Source organism: Aedes albopictus, chromosome 3, assembly GCF_035046485.1.
Source record: "Aedes albopictus strain Foshan chromosome 3, AalbF5, whole genome shotgun sequence".
Lineage (NCBI taxonomy): Eukaryota > Metazoa > Arthropoda > Insecta > Diptera > Culicidae > Aedes > Aedes albopictus.
Window position 1 is genome coordinate 12,385,155 of NC_085138.1, and position 26,189 is coordinate 12,411,343.

Sequence of the window (26,189 nt, forward strand, 5' to 3'; positions counted from 1 at the left end):
TTTATTCAAATTTTCTTCAAAAGTTATATTTTGATGTTTCGAAAAAAAAACACATTCCCTTCGATTTTGTTTTTATTTTCTTATAGTTTTTTTTTTTTCATTTGTGTAATTTCTGTAGGAATTTCAATTGGAGTCACCCATAAACTCTCCGAAATTTGCACATTTTGCATTTCAAGAATCTCACTAAGACCAGCTCAATAATTAGAAATAATATTTCAAATTCATAATATAAATACATCTATATATATATAAAAATGAGTTTGAAATCCCTTTGAGGCAACAAAACTCACAAACGGCTGAACTGATTAGGATGGCTCTTGCACGGTTCGATTCGTTTTCATGGTGGCTGTGTTTATAAGTAGTAAAAGTTAGGACAATCAACCGAAAAAGTAGGAAAATTGTGAAATTACTGATTTTTTATGTATTGGGAAGAAATTCGACACGATCGAAAAAAAACCAATCTAGAGTGCGGTGCTGCAATGATCTCAACAATTGTCAAACCATCACAACCGGGCAAGACAAAGTTTGCCGGGACAGCTAGTTATGCATAATTTTCTACAGGAAATCTTACAGTATTTTTTTTTAAGTTTTGTTAATTTTGTACTTAATTGAGTTTCACGGGATTTCAGGAATCGTCAAACGAACTATTTTACTAATTTTCGGCCAGGAGAAATTTCTAAAGGAATCTCTACAGAGGCTTATGTTCTCTGGATGAATTCCTGCTGAAATCATTTGAATAAATTATGCAAAAATCTCTTAAGGAGTTTCAGCAAAAATATCCAGAAGAATACAGGATGAAAATCCTGGAGAAATTTCAGCAAAAATTTTCAATTGAATTCATGGAGTAACTCTTGCAGGAATTTCTGAAGCAATTTGTGAAGAAAGGCCTGTAAGAATATGTAAAGAACAACTGGAAGAATTTCTGAAATGTATTTGGAAGATTTTTTCAAGGAATCCCTGAAAAAGTTTCTCAAGTATTTTTTTTGGAGATCTAGAAAAAAAATCTCTAGAAGGTTTTATGAAGAAATCCCTGGAGGAAGTCGATGGAAGGCTTTCAAAAGAAACACTTAGAGATATTTTGGATAATATCAAATGCGATTTTTTTAACGAAAAATCTGGAAAAAAATTTAAATGAATTCCAAATTTCCGGTTTTCTGGAGGAGTTTATAAGGAAATTCATGAAAGGTTTCTTAGCGCAATTCTAGCAGAAATATATGGAGCAATTCTTAGTAAACATGGAAGAGTTTCTAAGCGATGTGATAGATTTCTTGTTTTTAAAGAAATCTATAGATGACTTTCAGAAGAAAGCTTTAGTTGAATTTCCAAAGTAAGCCGTTAAAAAAACAAAAAAAAACCTTGGAAAAATTCTGAAGGAAATCTTTGGATTTCTAACTGAATCTGTACAGGATTTTCCATTTCCATTGGTTCTTAGGTTCTAATCCTTAAAGATACTTTTGCAGGAATCTCTAGAAGAGTTCCAAAGAAAACTTTGTAATTCTGAGAAATCGTAGAATATTATTCAATACAATTCTTGGAAAGATATCGGGACAAATCCTTTGGCTAATTTCTTTATAAACTCCTAGATAACTGCCTGAAAGAATTTCTGATGGTATTTAGAAATTCCTTTGAGAAATATCAAGAAAAATCTGCAGAAGAATTCTTTTTTTTTTAAGGATCTCTGAATGAGTTTCTGAGAGATTTTTAAAGGAATTCTTGAGGATTTTTTTAAAGAAATCATTTGAGAAAATTTCTGAATTTTTTTGTGTAGGATTTTCTGAAGGCAACCTATTAAAAAATTCTAAAAAAATATTTGGGAAAATTGATGAAGTAATTTCTGGAATATAAAAAATTTATTTTGGGGGCTGGGAGTAAAAAAACTCAATGGTAGTTTTTTTTTGAAAACGACCTAAAAAATCTGCTAGATTTGCAAGAGATTAAGCGCAAACAAGCATTCACTGGAAATAACAGTTGATTTTTTTTTCATTTAAAATATGTACCAACTTTTTAAACACTGAAAAATATTCCATTAAATGCGAAGAAAATCTTCGAGCTTAACCTCAAGATCACACACCTAACCACAACTCTCTGTGTCAAGACCTTCCCCAGTGCCAAGGTTTTGGAATTTTTACTAAACTGTCGAAAGCCTATTGATTATGTTTTGCTCAATAAAAAAACTAAAAAGTATCTAAATTCTAAGGTTATATAAATATTCAAAATAATCTAGAGAAATCTGATTTTTTTAAAGAATGCGGAAGAACGTAAAAACATATGATCATTAACAGATACTGTTGATGAAGAAATCTTGATAACATTCAAGTAAACATTAGCATACTCCTGTTTCCTTCAAGCTTTAGGTTCTTTCGGCGCCCTTGACGGGGCCAACCTGACCAACCGTACGCTACGGCTCTGAGCAATAATCGGAGAGGTTTGCCGGATTGCCGGATAATTTTTCAGGAACTGTTAATGAAATTCTAAAGAAATTTTCGAAACAAGTAACATTGGAATTGCCGAATGTATTCTGAAAGAATCTGCTTTAGGAATTCCTTAAATTATTACTGAAGAAATCTAGAAGAAAATGGCGAAGTAAAAGTGAATAGCACAGTTGAAACATTAAAAAAAATCCGACGGATTTGCAAAGGAATTTAAAGACAATTACACCGCCATCGACCTGGCGGCCTCTACAGACTGAACATTATAAACATTCGACAACGGACATCATTTGCGAGGAAGTTACTATTTAGTGTCATTGTCGAATGAATTACCAAAAAAACTGCTGAGGTAATTGAAAAATGCTTGAGAGAATACCTAATAAATCCGAATGATTTGTTGATGGAATTAAAAAAGCCAACCAACTTCTCAAGGGCTCAAGAAAAATGCGTTGATGCCACCAACACGATTTGACGCAGTCGCGCACATCTATTTACGATTGCGATTAGATTTACGGGTTAGTTCTTCTCGCGCAGTATATTATTATACTAGGAAATTGAGGGTATATCGGTGTTTCCTTTTACAAAAAAAAAAAAAACAAAAGTAAACTGGAAGCTTCTGAAACTGGCACCCCCTAGGCACCCCCTAGGAAAAAAATCCTAGATACGCCAATGCGTTCGTCAATTTGCTATAAAGTGGTATAAAGTGTCTCAAAATCACAAAAATGATAAAAACAAATAAGACATGTGGTTAAAATACAAAATAACTGATTTCTGGGAAAATCATTGGGGTAACGGGCTTACCCACCCTGACCACTAGTATGGGACAAACATCAAATTCTCGCTCCAGTCGACTTTTTTGATTTCATTTAGGTCCCATATGAACTGTGCAAAATTTCAGCACAATCGATGAAACTATAATTTAACGCAAGCGGACCAAAGCTTTCATAGAATTGACTATGGGAAAAGTTACACTTTCAGATAAAAAATCAGACGACCTATGCTCTTGTCTCCTTAATTCAAATCGATCAATGCTTCTTATAGAAAAATCATTTATGAAACTTTCCTTCGAAGACCGCAAAACGATTGGATGCTTGTGGAAAAAAATATTGATTTATTACCGATTAGTGATCCAACGAACGGCTTTTTGTTTTGTTTTATTACAGCACTGTAGCGCAGATTTTTGTTGCGCAGAAGTCACTGTGACTTACTTCTAGCAAGTAAGTATCTATTTGTTGGAACAGTGACACAGTGACTTTTGCGCAACAAAATCCTCATTTATTGCATAATTTGTGCGTCTCATACGAGCCACAAAGAACATCGAGTGATCCAGGTTCAAAGATGTGCTATAAAAGAAGAGTACAAACCATGCGTCTCCATCGGGGTTTTCAGGCGTTAGAGATCTGAAGGCTCATCATGTTGAAGTTAGAAGATTTAACTTTTACGGAGCAGCCCTAATAAAAAAAATAAAAGAAGTCTGAACATTCCTTCATAGGGCCGATATGAAAAATCTCCATCTTGGAAGATTGCCGCTGCCAGCTACTTCCAGCGGAAGAGCATTTCATATTTAGCTTCTGGATGCAAAAACACACGCCTTTTGAGACGCCTCTGCTCGGTGAACAGACGCTTGGGATGCACCTTCTCAATTTAGGGTAAAAGGGTATAATGCGCCCCACCGGGGCAAAACGCCCCTCTTCATTTTCTAGCGATTCAAGCGCTTTTCGCATGCGTGATCGATAAGAAATCTCAAATATTGAAGAATTATTGCCATCGAGCTGGTCCGTTAGTGGATTGGTACAGAAAAGCAATAAAAATATCAAAAAGTCTGAAATCGAGGCTTTTGGCGTAATATTTTACCTCTTGTGAGCTGACTTCATTGTAAACGAAGCTAGTTCTGTTCGCTTGTGTTACTTTGCAACTTTTATGCAGTTAAACACTTGTTGAAAGACCCTTCTAGGATAAGCATGTGGAGGAATTATCCACTGGGACAGTTTTGTCACGGGGCTGGACGTTTTTCTTTTGATGGGGCGTATTGCCCCGTTTGTTTTGAAAAGGCAAATTTTGGAACGTTTTCGAAAAACGTTTCAAGGCTTCCATAGTCACCTCTCCAAAGGCAAAGTTCGCATGCAACACTTCACTAACTTTAGTAACAACGACTTGCAGTGAACAATAGATGGAATAAGGCGCCAGTTTCAGATATATTGCCATATCTGCTTAGGGGGGGCATATTATACCTGTTTACCCTACATGGAAATCAAACTGGCAATGTGCTCCATGCTGCACTAACAGCTAAGCATACAACTCTTAGCTGGTGGTCGTTGTTACCATATGGATCCGAAGACCGAGGAAGCATGAGTTTTAATTTGTTGGCCAAGATGTCGCCTCACCATTCGGCAGACCAAGGAATGCACAAATCGACGTGATTATTACTGTTTTGAGTACAAAGAAGAAAAACCATGCGTCTCCATCAGGTTGTTCTGGAACCAAGAACCTTATGGCATAAAAAGGGCGCGCTGAAGCTTTTTAAACATATAATATATCATCTGAACACAAAATAATCATTTCTATCTCAAAAAATATAATCATCTGCCACGTGCTTTGTTATGCTCGCCATACATTGCGCCTCAAGGCACTGCCCAACATCGCTAGCTTGTGTTCAACATAGCGTACAACGCCTCCATCCGGAACGCGACTGAAAGTGAACTCTAGGCGCATGACGTAAAAACGTCATTCTTCTCATCTCGATGTGCATCAGCAATCCAATACCTACTGTTTTTGCCTTTCTTTGCTATGGTCCTGCCATTCATAATCTTTCCTCATGTGTATACAACACATTAGGTTCTACATTGGTACATACGCACGCACGGACTATAGCAAGCATTTTTATTCTTGCGCTTGGATGGCGATACATTTACACTTTGTATAAATCATGTCGATGTACGACGCTACTGTTGCTGAGTCGTGCAGTTTTAATTAGTATTACAGAATACGAACCGCGCGCGTCTGGCGATTCAATTGAGTGAGTACATTCTGGAACGGCGGATCGTCTTGCTCGTCGTCGTCTTCGCCGTCATCGAGCTGGGAAGGATTCGAATTCTTTTCCACTGTGAGTAGTGCACGATAGAAGGGGACGCGTTGTGGATTAGTGCAATTGTGGGGCGATTTTTGTCACAATTTAGTAACTAAATGCAGTATTACTGCTAACGCAGCGTGTGAAAATGTGCTCCGGGATAGTTTTGATGCAGTTGTTGGCGGTGAGCGTCATCGCGTTAAGTCACCGGTGCGTGGTCGAAGGTAAGTCGAGAATGATCAAATGTCCAGAATGACTTGGTGTGGTGTGCAATGGCTATAACATCTAATAACAAAATCAAACACGAAACTATTTGGCTTCGATTTTAAGAATCAAAAACCATTTTACAGAAGTCAAAATCAAATTACTTTCGCAAACTAATTTTAAAGTCTTAAAAAGCCGTTGAAAATGTATATTCTTCAGAACGCAATCTAAAAACCAGATACGAACAAGACCAGATGATAAGCGTTGCTCCATTGACACGTTTAACTCTATACTAGTGTAACCATACAAAGTTGGTGTCCCGTAGGAAACGAACGAAAATCAGTAGAAATGCTTCCGCTCTCACTACTGATGATGAGGCGTGCCAACGCAGTACAATAAACATCAGTCTGCTGATCTAATTTTTGTGCTACAGCAGGCATATACATTGTCCATCTGTGCGACACAACATGGAAGATTATAAATCTGATTGTAATGTGCTATGTGCGGCACACGCTGTAAAACAAACTCAGTTGAATTATTGAAATTTAAGGATAGGATGTGAATCAGCTTGCGGCTGAAAACGTATGACTTAACTTAAAATTGTTTTTAAGAAAAAGTTGTAAGTTGCTCAAGCTCTAAAACTCTAAACTCTAAACTTAGTTCTGATTTCAAATTTAACTTGTATGTTTAACGAATATTACGAGAAAACAACCATAGCAAGAATACATTGCCGACTGTGGAGCGGATCTGGTGTGATGGTTAAAGCACGTGACTGTCACTCCAAGGACCTGGGATAGAAGCCCACTCCTAAAAAAAAACTCGCAAAATGTGAGTTCTTCCTTCGGAAGGGAAGTAAAGCGTGGGTCCCAAGATAAACTAGCCTAGGGCTTAAAATCTCGTTAACATAGAAATAAAAAAAATACATTGCCGACTGTCAGGTTCAGATCGCCAACATCATGACTATAGGTGCACCAAAGCTAATGACTCAATAAACCTCCCATCGTTCTGCTTGATGCCGAAGAACAGGAAGTTGATGCTCCCAACACAGTACAATACCTTATTAGCCTAGGAGCTCTTTCGAAGATATTAGTTTGGTCACTAATAAATCTGTTAATAATATCAATTTGGTTTCATTTGAATGAAATTCACCATGACATTTGAAGGACATTGGAACTCCTCCTAAAATTCTTTCAGCAGTTCATTTTGGAATTCCTCAAGGAGTTTCTTTTGGTATCCCCATTTTTGAGAATTCCTCCCTTTTTAATTCCTTCAGCACTTCCTTCTGAGATTTCTCCAAGAATTTCCTTTGGGTTTCCATTTGGGATTTCCTCCTTTTTTGATTCCTTCAGGGGTTCCTTCAGAAATCCCTCCATAAACTCCTTCCGGATTTCCTTCTTATATTCCACCAAAACTTCCTTCTGAGATTACTCCGGAGTTTTTTTTCTAAGGTTTCTCTAAAAGTTTATCCATGGTTTCCTTCGGGAGTTCTTTCAAGGTTTTCTTCTCCTCTGTTCCACCAGCACTTTGTTCGCGTTCGGACATCTCTTCAGGAATTTTAACCTCATTTTATTTTGAGATTCCATCAGAACTTCTTTCTGGGTTTCCTAAAGAAGTCCCTTCCGGGATTCCTCCAGGAATTCCTTCTTGGTTTCCTTCAGGAATTCACTCAGATATTCATTCCGAGATCTCTGCAGGAAACCCCTCCGGAATTCTTTCAAAACCCCTCAAGGAGTTCTTTTTCGGATTCCTTCAGGAATTCCTTCCTGGATTCTTCTGGGAGTTTCTTCTGAAATTCCTCGAGGACTTCCTCCTAGTATTTATCCCGGTTTTTTTTTCCAGGACTCCTCCAGGAATTTTTTCCGGCATCCCTCCATTAACTCCTTCTGGAATTTCTCCAGCATTTCCTTTCTTATAGATTTCACCAGGAGTTCTATCTGGATATCTTCCGGGATTCCCCATAAGTTATTTTCGGGGTTCCTTCTGAAGTTCCTTCCGGGTTTCCTTCAATTCCGTATTTACTTCAGAAATTTAACCAGAAGTTCCTTCTGAGACTCTACAAATAGCTCCTTCTGAGGTTCTTCCAAGAGTTTATTCAATTTCTCTCCAAAAGTTCCATCTAGCATTGCTTCAGGAACTCTTCACTATATTTCTTTTGGGATTTCTCTATGATTTCCTTTCAAGATTCCTCCAGGAGTTTCTTCTGAAATTCTCCTTGAGGGATTCCTTTTGAGATTCCTCCAAATCCTTTTGGGGTGTTTTCAAAAGCTTTTTCTGGGATTCTCAACTGGAATTTCTGTGAAAATCCTTCTCCTGTTGGGGAAATATATATAGAACGCCATGAGAAATTCCTTTCAAAGCTGCTAGAGGAGCTCCTTCAGGAATTTTTGGAGGAATTCTTCGAGGAAGTCCTGCAGAAACTATATAAGGAACTCCTAGAATAATGCCACAATGCCAAAAACGTAGAACATTTTTCCTTTGTAACCTTAGCGGCTTGCAGTGTTGTGCAAGCGGCAAACTATACATTATTTTTTCGTTATTCATTATTCTTTACGCACGATTTCAAAACCATTTTCTCAGATACAGTTGCTGCATCCGATAACTGCATGTCCATTTTTTGTTATATACATTTATGTGATGAAAAAAAAAATAGATCATGCAATATATATTTTATTTTATTTTTTGGTTTACTGGATAATGCTACTTAATGCAAGTAAATTTTTTTATTTTTTTATTTTTAGTTTATTAAAGACTGCGTAGCCGAAAAACTTTAGAGTAAAAATTTTATTAATGACGAAATGTTTTTTTCAATGAGCTTAGTAGAAAGCTACGTAGAATATCATGAACCCCTACCCCCTATCGTCACACTTCGTCACAAAATCACAAACACCCCCCTCCCCCACAAAAAGCTACGTCATTTATGGACGACCCCAAACCCATGCATGCGACACATCAGACCGCGGCTTTTTCGATAACCTGGCGAACGGTAAGCAGGAAAATAGTCTTAGGCCAAATCTGAACCGCTAGTGTTTCGGAATCGATTCCGGGTGCCCCGCCAGAAGTGGCCAAATATAAAATTGATCCAAACCCATGCATGCGACACATCAAATCGCGGCTCTTTAGATAACCTGATGAACGGTTAGCAATAAAATGGAATCAGACTATATTTAGGAAAACCGGTAGTATTCCAGAACCGATTCCGTGTGACCCGCCGGAAGTGGTCATATGTAGATGGGAGCCAAACCCATGCATGCGACACATAAAATGGCAGCTTTTTCGATACCCAGAAGAACGGTAAGCAGGAAAAAAACCTTAGAGCACAGCAGAGACTACCGGTAGTGTTCTGGAACCGGATCCGGGTGCCCTGCCGGAAATGGTCAAATATAAAGGTGATTCAGACCCATGCATGCGACACATCAAATCGCGGCTTTTTCGATAACCTGGTGAACGGTAAACGGGAAAATGTCTTAGATCACAGCAGAGACTACCGGTAGTGCTCTGGAAACGGTTCCGGATCTCCCGCCGGAAGTGGTCAAATATAAAAGTGAACCAAACCAATGCATGCGACATATCAAATCGCGGCTCTTTAGATAACATGATGAACGGTTAGCAAGAAAATGGTTTCAGACCATTTTCCCGCTGGAAGTGATCAAATGATGGAAGCCAAACCCATGCAAGCGACATATTAAAATGCGGCATTTTTGATATCCTGATGAACGGTTTGCAAGAACACATCCTGTGGTCAAATCAGAGACTATCGTTAGTGCTCCAGAATCAGTTCACATCAAACCATGGCTTTTTCGATAACCTGATGAACAGTTTACAAGAAAATAGTTTCAGATCACATCAGAGACTACCGGTAGTGTTCCAGAACCCGTTTTGTATGTCCCGCCAGAATGACCAAAATGTGAAATGAATTAAATCCATGCATGCACATCAATTTTTGGCTTTTCAGAAAACCTGTTGAACAGTTAGCAAGAAACTAGCCTCAGACCATATTTGAGACAGTAGGTATAGTCGTGGAACCAGTTCCGGGTATCTCACAGGAAGTGGTAAAAACAGTGGAAATAATCAATGCAAGCGATAAATATGTGTAAGAGAACAAAATCTTGACAAAACTGAAGTAGGCTCATCAAATAACCTTTTCAAACTCCTGAGGTGTAAATATACTGTAGAATGGGGGTTGCATGGGAAAATTGAAATTTAATCGCATCTACCTCGAACAAAGTTTTTCAATCCCCTTTTGCGTCTAAAAAACTGCGCAAAATTTTGATCCGACTGGTTGCTCCTCGCGCTTTGGGATATGGTTCAAATTTGGATTAGATTCAGTATGAAAAATTTTACTTGCTTCTATTTTTTTTGGTCATATTTTATGAATCTAGTAATCAATGATAATAAAATATAGCCTAAAGAGTGCGGAAAAAAGTTTTTTCGCCAAAAGTGCTCACGGCAATTCCCCTAGGAAAGGAACAGCCGCGTTTTTTGCATCCCGTTTACTTAATTCTTATGGGAGATAACGTTGCGGCGTTTTCTCAAGTGCGGCCGTTCCTTTCCAGAAGGATTTGCTGCGTGGAATTTCGTGCAAATGCGCATTTGAAAACATTACAAAGACTGCGCGGTGTATCATTTTTAGCGCACCACTCAATATTGATCGGCCTCCAGTTTTCGTAAAGGTGGTCACGCAGTCAGCTAAGAGGTATGATATTTTTCAGCTCTGCCTATACATTGCACATAACGTCGGAAATATGTGCCATCAATAAGTTTCCCAACTCGATGATGGCTTGGATAAAATTCTTGCTTTTATAAATAAAGAATTCACAGGATTCAGGATGCTTACGTCGACGGCAAGATCATATTTGACGAGATAGGCACTATCATCACTAGGTGGATTAATTTGGTTTTTATTTTTAGAAGCTTTACCGCTATGCGGCATTCGTCTCTTCTTCGTCAGTTCAATAATTTAGTTCTAGGAATTTCTCAAATGAACTGTTCCAAGAACTCGTATAAGGAATTCTCCAGAAATTCATCGGTTTCTGCAAGAAATCCTTAAAAAAGTTCCGGTTGCTCATCTTATGATTTGCTCCAGGAATACTTCTATAAGTAGGATTGTTCCTGAATGCTTTACAGAAATATGCCGAGAATTCGATGAAAATAAGACATTCGAGTAGCATCAACTGACTAAATAAATAACGACGTTGACCATATCCTTAAAACCACCAAAAAAGAGAAGGAATGATAGTAACTCGCGTGGCGCTACTAGAGACCGAGATCACCTCTGCGTCTCCACGATTGTCAAAGGAAGAAGTTTGTAAATCGGTGTATGACACAATCGATCGAGATCAGCTATGGCAGGTTATGCACGAATACGGTTTCCCGGATAAATTGACACGATTGATCAGGGTGACGATGGATCGAGTGATGTGCGTAGATCGAGTATCAGGGACACTCTTGAGTCCCTTCGAATCCCATAGAGGGTTACGGCATAGTGATGATCTTTCGTGCTTGCAGTTCAACATTGCTTTAGTTAGGAGGGTGTAATAAGGAGAGCTGCAAAACGTTGAGTTGAAAAGAAGAGCGTCCAACATATAGCTCTGGTTGTCACAAGTTCCTACCTCATACGGGTCCAGCGATGACAAAGACCGCCAGCTAAGAGTTGTGTGCTTAGCTGGTAGTACAGCCTAGCCACTGTTATCCTTCTGACTTTAGAAGGTCTCGTGCGTCTGTTCACCAAAGAGGTGCGGCTCAAACAGCGTCTGTTCTGGCATTCAGCGGCTGAGCATGAAATGCTCTTCCACCTGAAGCTATATCTAAAGTGGCAGCCCCACCACGGTGAATAGGGGACCTTAGACCAACAACCTACTGTTTCCGAAACCCAAAAACCGTTACAGAAACCGAAAATGAAAGACTACGAACTGATTCAACGGCGACGACTTTTTGCGCGAAACAACGGACAAGAATTGGAACATGGAATGTATTAACCCTAGCTCAGCAGGATTAACTGGCACAACTAGCCAATGAGGCATGCCGTATGAACCTTGAGATCCTAGGACTGAGCGAAATCAGTTGGCCGAACTTTGGAGAACACAGATTGGCGTCGGGTCAAATTCTGCTATACTCTGGCCTACGAGGTGAACACGCTCCTTGCCACCGTGGAGTTGGTTTCCTGTTCAGCGCTCACGCCCGTAGCGTGAAGTGGGAACTTATTAATGAAAGGATATTTGTAGCCAGATTCAGAACACGGGTTCGAAACCTTACCATGATCCAATGTTACGCGCTAAACGAATGCTGCCGAATTGCAAGACAAAGAGGAGGCTTTCCACGGACCAGCACGAATCCATTTTAATCGATGTTTTTTAATCTACTTGATATTTTTGTATACTATTCCTTTTTATGTGAGAAACCATTTTTTCATATCAAAAGTTCATATTTTGTCTCGACTAACTTTCAATTAGGGCCTATGAAAAAATGGAACACAAGCAAATAAAAAATTATAACACGGAAACGGCTTGTTCGATCGGAAAGGTGTCTTCAGCAAAGTTGTAGAATAATATATTGCGGCTCTCAGAAAAATACACATCGAAAAATTAATTTAGTTTTTCTTATAAAAAAACTGAATTTTGTTACTGGCCCCGTAACGTGGGTAGATCACCTTAGAATGGTGCGTTGCGGCGTAAGATCTACCACCACATCAAATTTCGATCTTGTTAATGTTTTCATGCCTAAAGTGGCCGATCAGTGGTGAGAAGACATTCCAGGATCGAGATTTGATGTGCTTTTTTTAATGTTTTGTTGCTAAACCACATTTTATTCCAGGAGTAATCAGGTAAATGCTTTGTTTATAAATGCTAATTGTTTTTCAAACAAATGTATAACAAAACATACACAACCCACACTGACATACATTACATATACATATCTCATCATATATTGGGAAAGGGAGGGACCATCAGGGCACCCGATTGAAACGATTTGGACAGGAGCTTGGAACTGCCTCCTCCTTGTTGTTAACATTTCGTGGATTGAGGGCGGGCTCTTCGACCCCATCTATTGGGAGTATTCTGTCAATCGAGGGCTTGATTTTGCAGTTGCTCGTGAGAACTTTCTTCTGGAAGGAGATTCTTTCCCCCTGACGCGGGTTTCGCGCAAGTGTCTCTGCTTGCGGGTCCGCACAACCCTTTTTGGCCCTTCATACAGGAGAATGACTGACCACTAACAACAGCACAATCTTGATCAAATCGCTTTTCAGATTATTCCAGTGCTATAGGCAGCTGCCTTGCTACAATAGATGGTAGAACAATAAATATCATCATAAAAAAACTGAATTTTGTTACTAAAAATCAAATATCTCAAAAAGCTATTTTTTTACCTTCGTGTTTTTTTTGTGAGAATAAAGTTCATTCTATTAGCTATCATCTCTAAAATTTTTATAGTGGTAAAAAAATGTACAAAAAAGTTATGGCACTTTGATCATTTTTGGTTGCGTGTTTTTTTTTAGAGTGCATGACGAATTTCCCGCAAACCAGATTTTGGGGTAGGCAGCACCCTCTCAGATTTCAATAGAATTGTGTAGGTATGAAGACTATGTACTTTAAAACAACGTTGCATACTTTGTTGTTTTTTTTTTTAATTTATCTACACTAATATTTGAAAAGGGCTTAAGTTTTTGACCATTTTTTATACCAATGTAACTTAAAAATAACATGACCTTCAAAAAAGTGTGGTATGTGTGACTTTAAGGAATTTGTGTGAACTTTCAAGTAAAAAATTAAAATATTGAAAAAAAAAACGATCACGCTAAAAAAAGTTAAAAAATAAATTGAAGTCAATTTGGAATACATGCCCATTTGCGAAATTAAATTAATCCTATTTCAGAGAACCAAACCCCACACCAACCGTTAAGAATAGAATTCAAAATGGATCAAAGTAATTAAATTGCTATTATCTGAATCCAACCCAACACAAAATGTTTTTTTTTTTTTTGAGTCAAACCAATTTTTGGGTATTTTTATACGTGGATTTCACAAATTAATATTGAACATAGCTTTATTTGTTTCAATTATAAATCTATCCAATACAAAGAATATAATTTAGGATTCTCTTTTGACCCAGAACACCAGATCTGTTACACAGAAATTCAGAATATCAACCAGAAGTCGAATTTCAACTTAAAAGTTTCCTTATTCATAGGAGAATAAAACAAATACTTTGCATAAGATAGACTTGTGAATCAAGCATATGAAGCTATGTTAATTTAATTTAAGTGTTAATGTTAATTTAATATATGAAAATATCTGTAAAAACGCCCTGGATAAAAACATTTTTTTTTCACGCAAAATGATGACATGAAGTATTTATTGTTAGGAACCGTCCATTAAAGATGTAGCATTTTAGGGGAAGTTTATGATATTGCTAGGAGTCTTCTATTAGGTATGGGAGAATATACTTTAAGAGGGGAGGAGCTGTCAAAAATTTTCCACTTATGCTACCGTGATTTCGAATGCAGCGATATGGTCAAACTCAAACATTACAGAATCCTTGAAAAAGGTCCAATTAGGACCGAAACGTCGAGTTGAGAACACATATAGTTGTTTTTGATTGACCAAATTAGACTGAAATGCCAATTAAAGATATCATCCAACGTACAGTCGATCACCCAAAGAAAGTCAAACTCAAAGCAATAAAACAAGTACGACCACGATTCTCATCAGTCAACGAGTTTGAAACTTTTACTACAAATCATTTTATTGCAATAGGTAAATATCATTTAAAATAAAAAATCAATAATTTTGCTTTCGGGATGAAATTGATCAGTAAATGAAATACCTTTGCATGTGTCAAAAATATGTTTTCCACCTGAATTAACCACCCCAGTATGCGAAATGCTACGCAAAACTTTTACGAGTTTTCTCAATTTTTAATTATTCAAGTTTTAAATTTAGTAAATTTTATGAAAACGCCTTAAAGTATGCACTTTTCATACTGAAAAAGTGATTACTTCCGGAAAAGTGCAATTTTATGTATAAATTCGAATATTTATAAAATTTTTGATGATGAAATCGTGTTTAGCAAATACTTGGCAGCTAAAAGCATCTATTCGAATATTCATTACATGTGCGATACAGCCACGGTAACAAAAGTTTGAAAGGGTGCCAAACACGCAATTACGGAAAATATTTAATTTAATACAGAAATATGTGACTAATTGACTGTAAAACATGTAACTCATCATTCAATTCCTTTAGCCAGATGATGGTCATTTTATACAAATTGTTTTAAGTTTAAAGCAATATTTTTAACAAATGAAAATGACCCTCACGTCGATCAATTTCACCCCACTGATCAATTTCACCCGAAATCACGGTACCTCAAAAATGATTTTCTTCAAAAGTGCCCATCTTGCGATATATGGCAAAATTTTCAATAATAACAAAAATGTCATGTTTTGCAAATTGAAATAATTTTTCTTATTTGCATTTTTTGACTTTTAAAGCTTATTGACATTTTTCAATGTTATAAAAGTTCACATGATTATCTACAAGTCACCCATACATAACTTTTTTGTAGGTAATGTCATTTTTAAGTTATATTGAGTAAAAAACGGTCAAATACTTTAGCCCTTTTCAAATATTAGTCTAGATAAATAAAAAAACAATGTATGCAATCTTGCTTTAAAATACATAGTCTTTAAACCTAAGAAATTCCATCGGATTCTGAGACAGTTTTGCCAAACCCCTACGGCGAGTTTGCGCGAATTCGTCATACACTCTAAAAAACACACAACCGAAAATGTTCAAAGTGCCATAACATTTTTGTACATTTTTTTACCATTATGAAATTTTTACAGATGGTAGCTAACAGAATGAACTTTATTCTCACAAAATATCACGAAGGTAAAAAAATAGCTTTTTGAGATATTTAATTTTTAGTAACAAAATTCAGTTTTTTCGGAAGAAAAACTAAATAAATTTTTCAATGTGTATTTTTCTGAGAGCCACCATTTATTAATCTACAACTTTGCCGAAGACAATTTTCCGATCAAACAAGCAGTTTCAGAGATATGATTTTTCATTCGCATGTGTTCTATTTTTTCATAGGCCCTATTTGAAAGTTAGTCGAGACTCCATAAAAAGTTTTAATATGAAAAAATGGTTATTTATATTGATTAGAACAGCTGTGCAAAATTATATGCAAATTAAAAATGCAAAATTAAAAAAAGTGGATTTTTTTCGTGCTGCTTCGTGGAAAGCCTCAGAGAACTTTTTTAGTCAACTGCTGTCGTGGACAAGATTCCGAAAAATGATATCAAGATCCTCATGGGCGACTTTAACGCGAAGGTTGGTTCCGAAAACTCGGACTATGAGCACGTCATGGGAATGAGCGAAAACGGAGCGCTGCTTGCAGAGTTTGATGGCAACAATGACATGGTGATTGGGGGATCGCTCTTTCCTCATCGACCAGTGCACAAAGTGACGTGGGTTTCCCGTGATGGCGTCACGGAAAATGAAATCGATCTCAAATCAAAATCAAATCCAAATCGGCGAAATCCGTCTGCGCATTGCTAGGATTTATCGACAGGAAGAGAAAATCGAGCGCCGGTTCAACACACGCCGATTGGAAGACGCTGTGGTGAAAAGGTCCCTCGTTGAGGAGCTAGAGAACCGTGTTGCGAATATTCCAAAAGGTGGAAGCGTAGAAGGTCAATGGAGCGCCATCAAGAACGCCTTCAGCGCCATCGGCGAGAATAATTTGTAACTAATGGGGCCTCCCCCTATCCGGCATCAATGAGACCCCCTTCTACAACTGCCTCAGGGTCGGCATACGCGCTTGACTCACCGCGACCAAGAAAACACTTGAACTCCGGATTGCAATACACTTTTCCCACTTTATTCAAAACTTTTGCACACAGGTACCTTTATTCGTCCTTCCCACTTCCTTACAGCCTATCTCCTACCTTAACTTCCTATCTTCTTCTTCTTCCCTTTTACGGTCGGCGGGGCCCCTTCTTCCTTTCTGCAACCACTTTCACCACTTTCCTTCCTCGTCGCTGGCTCGTTCCTCTCGTCCCTCGACACTACGACGGCTTCCTTCCTCTTCCTCGTTTGCTTCCCTTCCGTTGGCTTCAACTGCCGAGCGTTCGCGGTCTTAACTTGACGATGCCGCGAAGCTCCAGGCAAAATGGCGGCGCTCACTCACCGTCGAGTAACGGAACTACGACGGGCGGATTTCTGGCCTACTTTTGCAGTCTCGGGTGTAATGGACGAGATCTGCGGTTCACTGAGAGGCGGTAGGACCTCGCAAAGGTCTCGGTCTACTACGCGCACTCTACGGACTTCACCAAGATAAACCAAGGTAAACACAAGGGGTCCTGCGGGCGGTTTGGAAACGGATGGGTGGCGCATTAGTGATGGGGACGATTGGGATTCAAGTCGGTGGGTTGGTTACCTGGATATTTTCCGTTAATCTACTGCTTCCACTGTCTCTCACTAAAACGTATTCGTGTACACTTTTTCCGATTTATTTAATTCTTCAGAATAATTCCTCTTCGACTTTCTTGTCTGAGCTTTGGTTTGGTAATGATGTGGAGCAATGGCGCATGACCAATCTAGACTCCCCGATCGAGGGTTTCCCGCTTACACGAAATTCGCCCCATCATGGCTCCTTATACGCCACCCCTCATGGCCGCCTTATCCTTGCCTGCGAAGCCTAGTGGTGAATAGCGGAACTATGTGGTGTGGCTGCTTGTTGTCTGGTGGGCGGTGGGTGGAATTGTGTGATGCTCAGCGGTTGGTCAAACATCTTCTTGGTAATTACTTTTAAACATATACAACGAAACACTACACCGCGAAAATCTCACAAATCTCGGACAGACAGACACACCACTGGTTACAAATTTGGGTGAGCTACGCACCCGAAGAAATCAGTGGATCACAGATGATACCTGGAGGAAGATAGAGGAGCGAAGGAACGCCAAAGCCGCGATAGTAGAACGACCGAAAACACGAGGAGCCAAACCTGTAGCCCGTCAGCGCTATTTGGCTCTCGTGAAACGCTCATGTAGAAGGACAAAAGAGCGTGGGCGGATTCCCTAGCCGACAAAGGCGAGAAAGCCGCAAACACCGGCAACATCCGTCTCCTCTACGATGTTTCACGTCGCCTTAGTGGGACTAAGACGAATACTACGATGTCCATGAAAGACACGTCTGGACAGTTACTGACCGACCCAGCTGATCAAATGGTGCGGGCACTTTGGAAAGCTTTTTCAAGTGTCGGCCACGCCATCAACACCTCAGCATGATCCGCCAAGGGTTCGACGCATTACCCGTGTCAATAACGAAGCTCCTTCAGAGCAAAAGATAGATATGCTCAACGCTGACCCCGTAGTATCCGCAGAACTACTGCATCAACTATTCTGCAACATATGGGAAACCGTGACATTTCCGGCCGTCTTAGTAAAGGTATCCAACAAGGGTGACCTGACTGTATGCGATAATTGGCGGGGCATCATGTTACTGTGTATCGTTCTCAAAGTCCTCTGCAAAGTGATCCTTAACCGGATACAGGAGAAGATTGGCGCAACTCTTCGACGGCAGCAAGCAGGATTCCGTGCCGGACGATCCTGTGTGGACCATATTGTCACGCTCCGTATCATTCTTCAATCAATGAATTCCAAGAGTCTCTACCTGGTGTTCATTGATTACGAAAAAGCTTTCGACCGTCCCAATCACAGAAACATGTGGGAAGCCCTCAGGCGCAAGGGTCTTCCTGAGAAAATCATTGGCCTCATTGAAGCACAGTACAGGGCATTTTCGTGCAGAGTACTGCACAACGGTGTCTTGTCCGATCCCATCCGAGTCGTTGCTGGTGTGAGGCAAGGATGTATACTATCACCGCTACTGTTCCTCAAGACCAAATCGTTGAATGTAAGCTTTTTATGGTAGCTGAGCAATCAGTGGAGAATGTTGAAAGTTTCCAATATCTTGGTATCCAAGTGGCGGGCGATGGTGGCACCAAGATCGACATAGGTGCACGGATCAAGGAGGCGAGGGCTGCTTTTGTAAGTTTAAGAAACGTATGGATAAAACAAGCAGATTAGACGACGCATCCCAATCCGAATTTTCATCCCGAATGTGATATCTGTGCTGTTATCCACCAGTGAAACCTGGTGTGTATCAGTGGAGAACACTCAAAGGCTGCAGGTATTCATCAATGAATGCCTGCGTTATATAATTCGTGCATGGTGGCCTCACAATTGGATCTCCAACGTGGAGCTCCATCGTCGATGTCATCGAAAGCCGATAGCGACAGAATTTCGGGAGCGAAAGTGGAGGTGGGTCGGCCACACTCTACGCAGGAGCGGAAATGATATCTGCAAGCAAGTGTTAGATTGGAACCCAGCAGGACATCGTAGCAGAGTCATACCCAGAGTTTCATTGCAGCACAGCCTCAACAACGAAATCAAGCAAGTCGACAGAAATTTGACCTGGCTACATGTCAAGGCGATGACAGGAAATTGCCCAGGATGAAGATCTTTCAATTCGGCCCTCAAAGTGCCCAGGACTGAAAGTTAGTAAGTTGCTATATTGCTTGTACAGAGTTGCTTCCGGATATGTAGAATTTCTGAAGTGGCCCAACAGGGGCCACTGCTGAGCCCTCGCCACGACTATAGATAGTAGGGTTCCGGGTCATTTGGCCGAACGCCATTTGGCCGAATGCCGTTTGGCCGAACGCCATTTAGCCGAAAGGGTCGTTTGGCCGAACGCCGTTTGGCCGAATGCCGTTTGGCCGAAAAAGGATGATGAACTTTAGTGATCTTGCCACTGTTTCCTATAACAGTATAACTCGAAAGAACTGCCTTTGATTCCAAGAAGGCAAAATCTCTGACAAAAATATTCCCAGATTCAACGCCAACTAATCCCTTGATGGTAAAACTTGAAAGAATAGCCTATGATTAAAAGAAGGAAATATTTCTGATGATCATATTGACAGCTAGAATGTTATCCAGAGTTTGCCCACGCCTCCAAATCGTTTTGATAATAATTCGGCCAAACGACATTCGGCCAAACGACCCTTTCGGCCAAATGGCATTCGGCCAAACGGCATTCGGTCAAATGGCCGGACACCAGATAGTAGAGTAAACATAGATCCGTGATGATAAATCCGTTGTATCCAAACGAACTGTCAAAATCTGTATCCAAACGAGCATGACGTCATGATTCCAACAACACAGATGGTACGCATGACGTCATATTCAGCCGCCGCACTCTTGAAAAATGCTATTCACACGCTTGAAACATTTTACTCGGCGATGTCCGCGTATCTATGTTTACTCTACTATCTATAGCCACGACTAGGTCTTTTTTTTTTTTTTCCTTCTCAACCATAGGGGGATAATCTGCACAACAGACACCCTAACAGAAGGTTAGGGTAGTGTAGGTCTGACAGGCCGTCTTCTACAACAAAAGTAAAATCCAGGACTACTCTCTCCTCGTACCCACTAAACCATTCCTATGATCGCCAAACCCTACGTCTCTCCGGAACCACCAAGAAGGTATTGCTTCAGAGAGGGGCTAGTGCACATCGCACCCGCAAGGTTAGCTGCGTAGCCTGCAGCAACGAACATCGATGGCTCGCTTTGGAGAGTCCATCACGGTAGCATGCTGGCGCTTAGCCAGTTTCCCGAGTGGTCCTCGCCACTCCCTTTGTCCTCGGAAGGCGGGCAGGGTCAACCCCGCCCGCGCCCTACTGCTGAGCGGACATCAAGAACTGATGCCCACGTGCAACCCGATCTGACCTGCCCGCAAAGGAAGGGTATAACTACCCTTCAGGCCCTATCAGATGCACCCGTAGGTTGCAGACAGCAGGATCTCACCTACCCCGACCCTTGCCGGGGACCCCTTTCCAACCGCGGGCTCGGATCCAACCCAGTAGACCGACGCCACGACAGCACCGCTACCGGGACTTCCTCTCCGCGGCCACTTAATCGTTGTAAGGGTCGATCTCGACCGCAGGGCACCGGTATGACCTACGAAGCCGACTCCGAACCCCTGGACCACCTCTTGTACTGCATCTGGACTAGCCATTCTCCGAGTCCACGCGCCACCTCCTCTGTAGCTCCCAGACGATGTGGGTAATAGCCGTTGAAACGGCGTTCCAGCCAAACTCATCCCTACACATCCTCTGGACCAAGTTGTCCGGAGTTGTGTCCTCCCCGCATGTGGCAAGCATGCGGTCACGCATTGTGCGAAAACGCGGGCACACGAACAAAACGTGTTCCGCCGTTTCCTCTAAACCATTGCACACTGGGCATTCGGGAGAATCCGCATGCCCGAAACGGTGTAGATACTGTCGGAAGCAACCATGTCCTGTAAGGACCTGTGTCAGGTGGAATGTGACTTCCCCATGGCGCCTATTAATCCAACTATCTACCCTCGGTATCAACCTATAGGTCCACCTTCCTTTGGTGGAACTGTCCCACGCGCGCTGCCATTTGACCATAGAGGCCATCCTGACAGTCCTGCGTATGCCTCTTGTGCCGCGCATTTCGAAGCACTCCATGTCCTCACTGATAAGAATGCTGATAGGCACCATACCAGTAATGACGCAGAGAGCGTCGTGTGACACGGTACGGTACGCGCTCGCAACCCTCAGGCACATAAGCCTGTAAGTACTTTCCAGCTTCCGTCGGTAGCATTTAGTACTTAGCGCGGTGCCCCACGCCGGGCCGCCATACCTAAGTATGGACGTAGCAACACTAGCCAGAAGCTTGCGCTTACTGGCGTACACCGCAGAGCTATTGGACATCATCCGGGACAGTGCCGCAATAGCTGTGGAGGCTCTTTTACAGGCATAATCGACGTGGCTACCGAAGGTAAGCTTTTTTTTTTTTTCCAAGTCATTTATTAAGGCTCATTTGTTTACATAAAAACTTTACGGAGCCACTTTTCTGGGCGAATAATTTCTTATTCTAAAAACAATCGAAAAAAAACTAATAAAATGTTCTTCGTGCGCATTTCTTCCTAACACCTGAACTGGAGCCGGACGCGGCGTACTGAGCTCGGCGCTGCTCAGCGGTCGGATTCCCCATCGCTTCATGTATTGCCTTGGCCACTTGTTCCAGCTTTTCCATTTGTGTCATCGGACGTTTTTCCTGAACACCGGATTCACAATCAGTTGGTTGATCTTGTTCCACATCTAGTGTGTCCAATGACTCAACGATGTCTTCCGAAACTTCAATGATATCATCTTCCGAAATGACCAATGCTTCTGATGATGTCACCCCGCCCCGAGACACGACAGCGGCATACGAGGTGGACTCCGGCTTTTTGCGTTGCTCCTCCTGATGTTTCCCACTTCCACGTTGAGGGCAGGAACTCTTCTTATGGCCCATTGCTCGACACAAGAAGCACACATCTTTCAGTCCGTCGTGAAAAATACGTCCTTTCAAGTTTCCGATGTCAATCGCAGGAGGGATGTCCTTTTCAACGTCGATGTATACACCACGCACGCCGTTGAAAATGTGTCCAAGTCCTGAGTCAGCCGGAAATTTTTCGCGAACTACTTTTTCGATTTTGCCATACTCTGCGAGTACCAGCGACAAACGATCGTCACTCAATTCCGGGGGCAAATCGAAAATCCGGACGTACTGGACATTGGCGCCAGCGACGCACATACACACTTCCACGGTTTGTCCATTTGCGTAAAGAAACTTCTTCGGGTCCGCATTTTTTCTCAATGCCTCCATCATCGCTTCCGAAGACACAAACTTTACAAACAGCGAGCGATCCTTTGCTGTTTTATATGCTGTCTCGACGAGCAGCAAATCCGTTTCCAGCGATTTTAAAAAGTTTGCAATATCTGTCCATGTTGGTCGAGGGCTACCGACCGGGAATCGAAACTGTGCGGTGTTGATCAACTCACACATTTCGGTGCAATTAAATTGCTTCCGACGACACAAAGCGGCACCACAGACGACCGACACAACGGTGAACGACCGGGAGACAATGCGCGCGCGATAACGTTTGCCTACACAGCACAAACTGATGGCAAAGACAAAGCTGACTGCTAAGAGCACATTTGCATGCGTCTATTCACGACGGCATCTGCGATCAAACTGAAGGTAAGCTTATCGTCGATCATCACGCCCAAGTGTTTGACGGAGCGCTTTGACAGGATAGTACAGTCCCCTACACTGATCTCCGTCTGCTGCTCCGACTTCAGGTTGTTAACAACCGTCACCTCTGTCTTGTGGTGAGCCAGCTCCAGTTTCCTGGACCGCATCCACGCCTCCACAACCTTGATCGAGTGGTTGGTAGTCAACTTTACCTCCTCGATCGTTTCACCGTAGACTTCGAGCGTAATGTCGTCGGCAAATCCGACAATCACCACTCCCACTGGATACTCTGACCTCAACACCTCGTCGTACATGACATTCCATAACACCGGACCCAGGATGGAACCTTGCGGGACTCCTGAGGTTATGTGAAAGCACTTCCGACCCACCTCCGTGTCGTAGACTAGTACACGATTCTGAAAGTAACTTCCGAGAATCTTGTACAGGTACTCCGGTATCCCCAGACGCAAGAGCGCATCGGCAATAGCAGACCAGCTGGCGCTATTAAACGCATTCCTTACATCCAGAGTCACTACCGCGCAAAAGCGAATTCCCCTCCTCTTAGGCTCGAGTGCTTTCTCGGCGGTTTTTGTAACCGACAAGATAGCGTCTACGGTGGACCTCCCCTTCCGGAAGCCGTACTGGTTACTCGAAAGACCATTTTCGCCCTCGGTGAACCGCAACATTCTATTGAGGATGATCTTTTCGAGCACCTTCCCCGCCGTGTCAATCAAGCATATTGGTCTATATGCCGACGGGTCTCCGGGTGGTTTCCCCGCCTTTGGCAATAGTACCAGGCTCTGCCTCTTCCAAGCTTCTGGAAAAACTCTCTCGTCCAGGCATTTCTGCATAGCAGACCTGAACATCTCGGGAGCTTCTGCAATAGCTACTTTTAAGGCCAGGTTCGGAACTCCGTCCGGACCTGGGGCCTTACCTACGCTAAGGGACTTAGCTATCCCCGCAAGTTCCACATCGGTGACCCTCTCCTCATCGCCAGCCCCAGTCCCCGGCTGTCCTACGAAAGGAGGCCAAGGACTAGGATCATGACGCGGAAAAAGTCCTCCAATGATCCCCTCCAACATCTCTGGAGATTGCTCTGTAGGAGCCATCACACCTCTCGTCTTGGCCATAACGATCCTGTAGGCGTCACCCCACGGGTTCGTATTGGCACTCTGACAGAGACCCTCAAAGCAGGCCTTTTTGCTTGCTCTTATCTCGGTCTTAAGCGCGGCTTTTGCAGCGGCGAACACCACCCGCCGTTCGTTTCGCTCTTCCTCTGATCGTGCTCGCTGCATCCGCTGCCTAGCCCGTAGGCAGGCGCGGCGCAGGTCCGCAATCGCGTCGGTCCACCAGTAAGCCGGTGGCCTCCCATTTCTAGGGTGGACTCGCCTAGGCATGGTTGCATCACACGCACGTGAGAGCACCGCTACCAGCTCGTCGCCGTCTAAACCGATTAAGTTTCGCTCACGGCGGAGCGCCTCCCTAAATACCCCTTCGTCGAAGTATGATGTCTTCCACCTGCGAGGGCTTGGCCTTGGCCTAGCCGCCTCTTCTTCTATCCGCTGTCTGCTATTATTGTAGTCGATACTGTAGCGAACCGCCAGGTGGTCGCTGTGAGTGTAGCCATCATCTACTCTCCAGTTCGAACTACTTGTTAGGCCAGGACTACAAAAGGTCACGTCAATAATTGACTCCGCTCCGTTTCGACTAAAGGTACTCTTGGTACCGACATTAGCCAAGTCGACATCTAAGATGGCCAGTGTTTCTAGCAGGATCTGACCACTAGCGTGCACAGAGGGGGGGCAAGGGGGGGCACTTGCCCCCCCTTCTATGAAAAATTCTATGCACCATTTTTGCAATTCTTGCATCTTGGATCTTACCACGCAATGTTGGGAATCACTGACCTATGGTGCACCATTGACACATACAATTTCTTAGTATCTCATGCACAACCATAATGCTCTCAGAACCATCTAGGCTAAACTCACGCACCATCTTCTAACTTATCAGTGATGTCAGCACCACATTTGAAAAACATGCACCATTTTGGCATTTCGTATTCCAAAACTGTATTCCATGTACGTGAACCATGGTGACTTCAGCACCACATTGAATTCTAAGCACCATTTTTGAAATTCGTGCACCAAACCATACAAAATAACGAGAATTACTGAATAACAGTGACGACAAATACGGCACACTAACATCATGCACCTTCTTCAAAGCTTTCAATGCACCATCATGATGTCCACAGAATGATCTAGATATCCACGCATTATAATGATCGTATGAAATGTATTTTTATCAATTAAGTATCTAATACCTCATACTGATATGCACCATCATGAAATTTCATGCACCATCACAGCTCTTCAAGCACCATTTCAGCGTTTATCATATCATCTAGGCATCTAAAGCACCGTATTGCCGTGAGCATCACATAAAATACATTTTTGTATGCTATGCACCATTTTTGCAATTTGTGCACCTAACCATGTTGATAAGCTTTGAAAAACGGTGTCAACTAATGCATCATCTAGTATCATGCACCCTCTTCAAAGCTATCCATCCACCATTTTAGCATTCATTATATCATCTAGGCATCTTATGCACCATTATGATGTGGTTCACAAGTGAATTTGATGCACAATTTTGGCATTTCGCATACAAAATAGCATTCCTTGTACCTAGACTATGTTGATTTCTGTGCCGCATTGAGTTTCCTGCACCATTTTTGCAATTCGTGCACCTACATATGGAATTTGTTGAGTATAACTGAATCATGGTAAAACTAATGCACCATACAGACATCATGTAGCTCCTTTGCATTCCATGCTCCACCATGATGATCACATGAATATTTAAGCACCATCTTACGCGTCATTTAATTCACCTTTGAATTTTATAAGCTCAATTCTGCCATATCGTACACCCAATTGTATTCCATGTACCTGATCCATGTTGACTTCCGCACCACATTAAATTCTATGCATCATTTTTGCATTTCTTGCATTTTAGATATAACCACCCAATGTTGAGAATCACTGAATCATGGTGGCAACAAATGCAGCCTTGATACATACAATTTCTTAGTATCTCATGCACAACCATGATGTTCTCAGAATCATTTTTAGGCTAATTTCACGCACCATCTTTGAACTAATCAGTGATGTCAGCACCATATTCGAATAACATGCACCATTTTGGCATTTCGTATTCCAAAACTGTAATCCATGTACGTAAACCATGGTGACTTCGGCACCACATTGAATACCAAGCACCATTTTTGCAATTCGTGCACCTAGCCATACACAATGTCGAGTGTCGCTGAATAACGGTGACAACTAATACAGCACACTAACATCATGTACCTTCTTCAAAG

At 41.7% G+C, this 26,189-nt stretch overlaps 1 protein-coding gene across 1 annotated transcript in view; it reads left to right on the plus strand.

Moving 5' to 3' along the window:
* The first annotated feature begins 5,207 nt into the window (after positions 1-5,207).
* Positions 5,208-26,189, plus strand: part of LOC134289980 (procollagen-lysine,2-oxoglutarate 5-dioxygenase) — a 35,184-nt gene continuing 14,202 nt past the window's right edge. Inside the window, exon 1 of the mRNA XM_062856867.1 lies at positions 5,208-5,720. Within this exon, the coding sequence (XP_062712851.1) occupies positions 5,645-5,720 (76 nt within the window). The 5' untranslated portion in view covers positions 5,208-5,644. The remainder of the gene's footprint in view (positions 5,721-26,189) is intronic.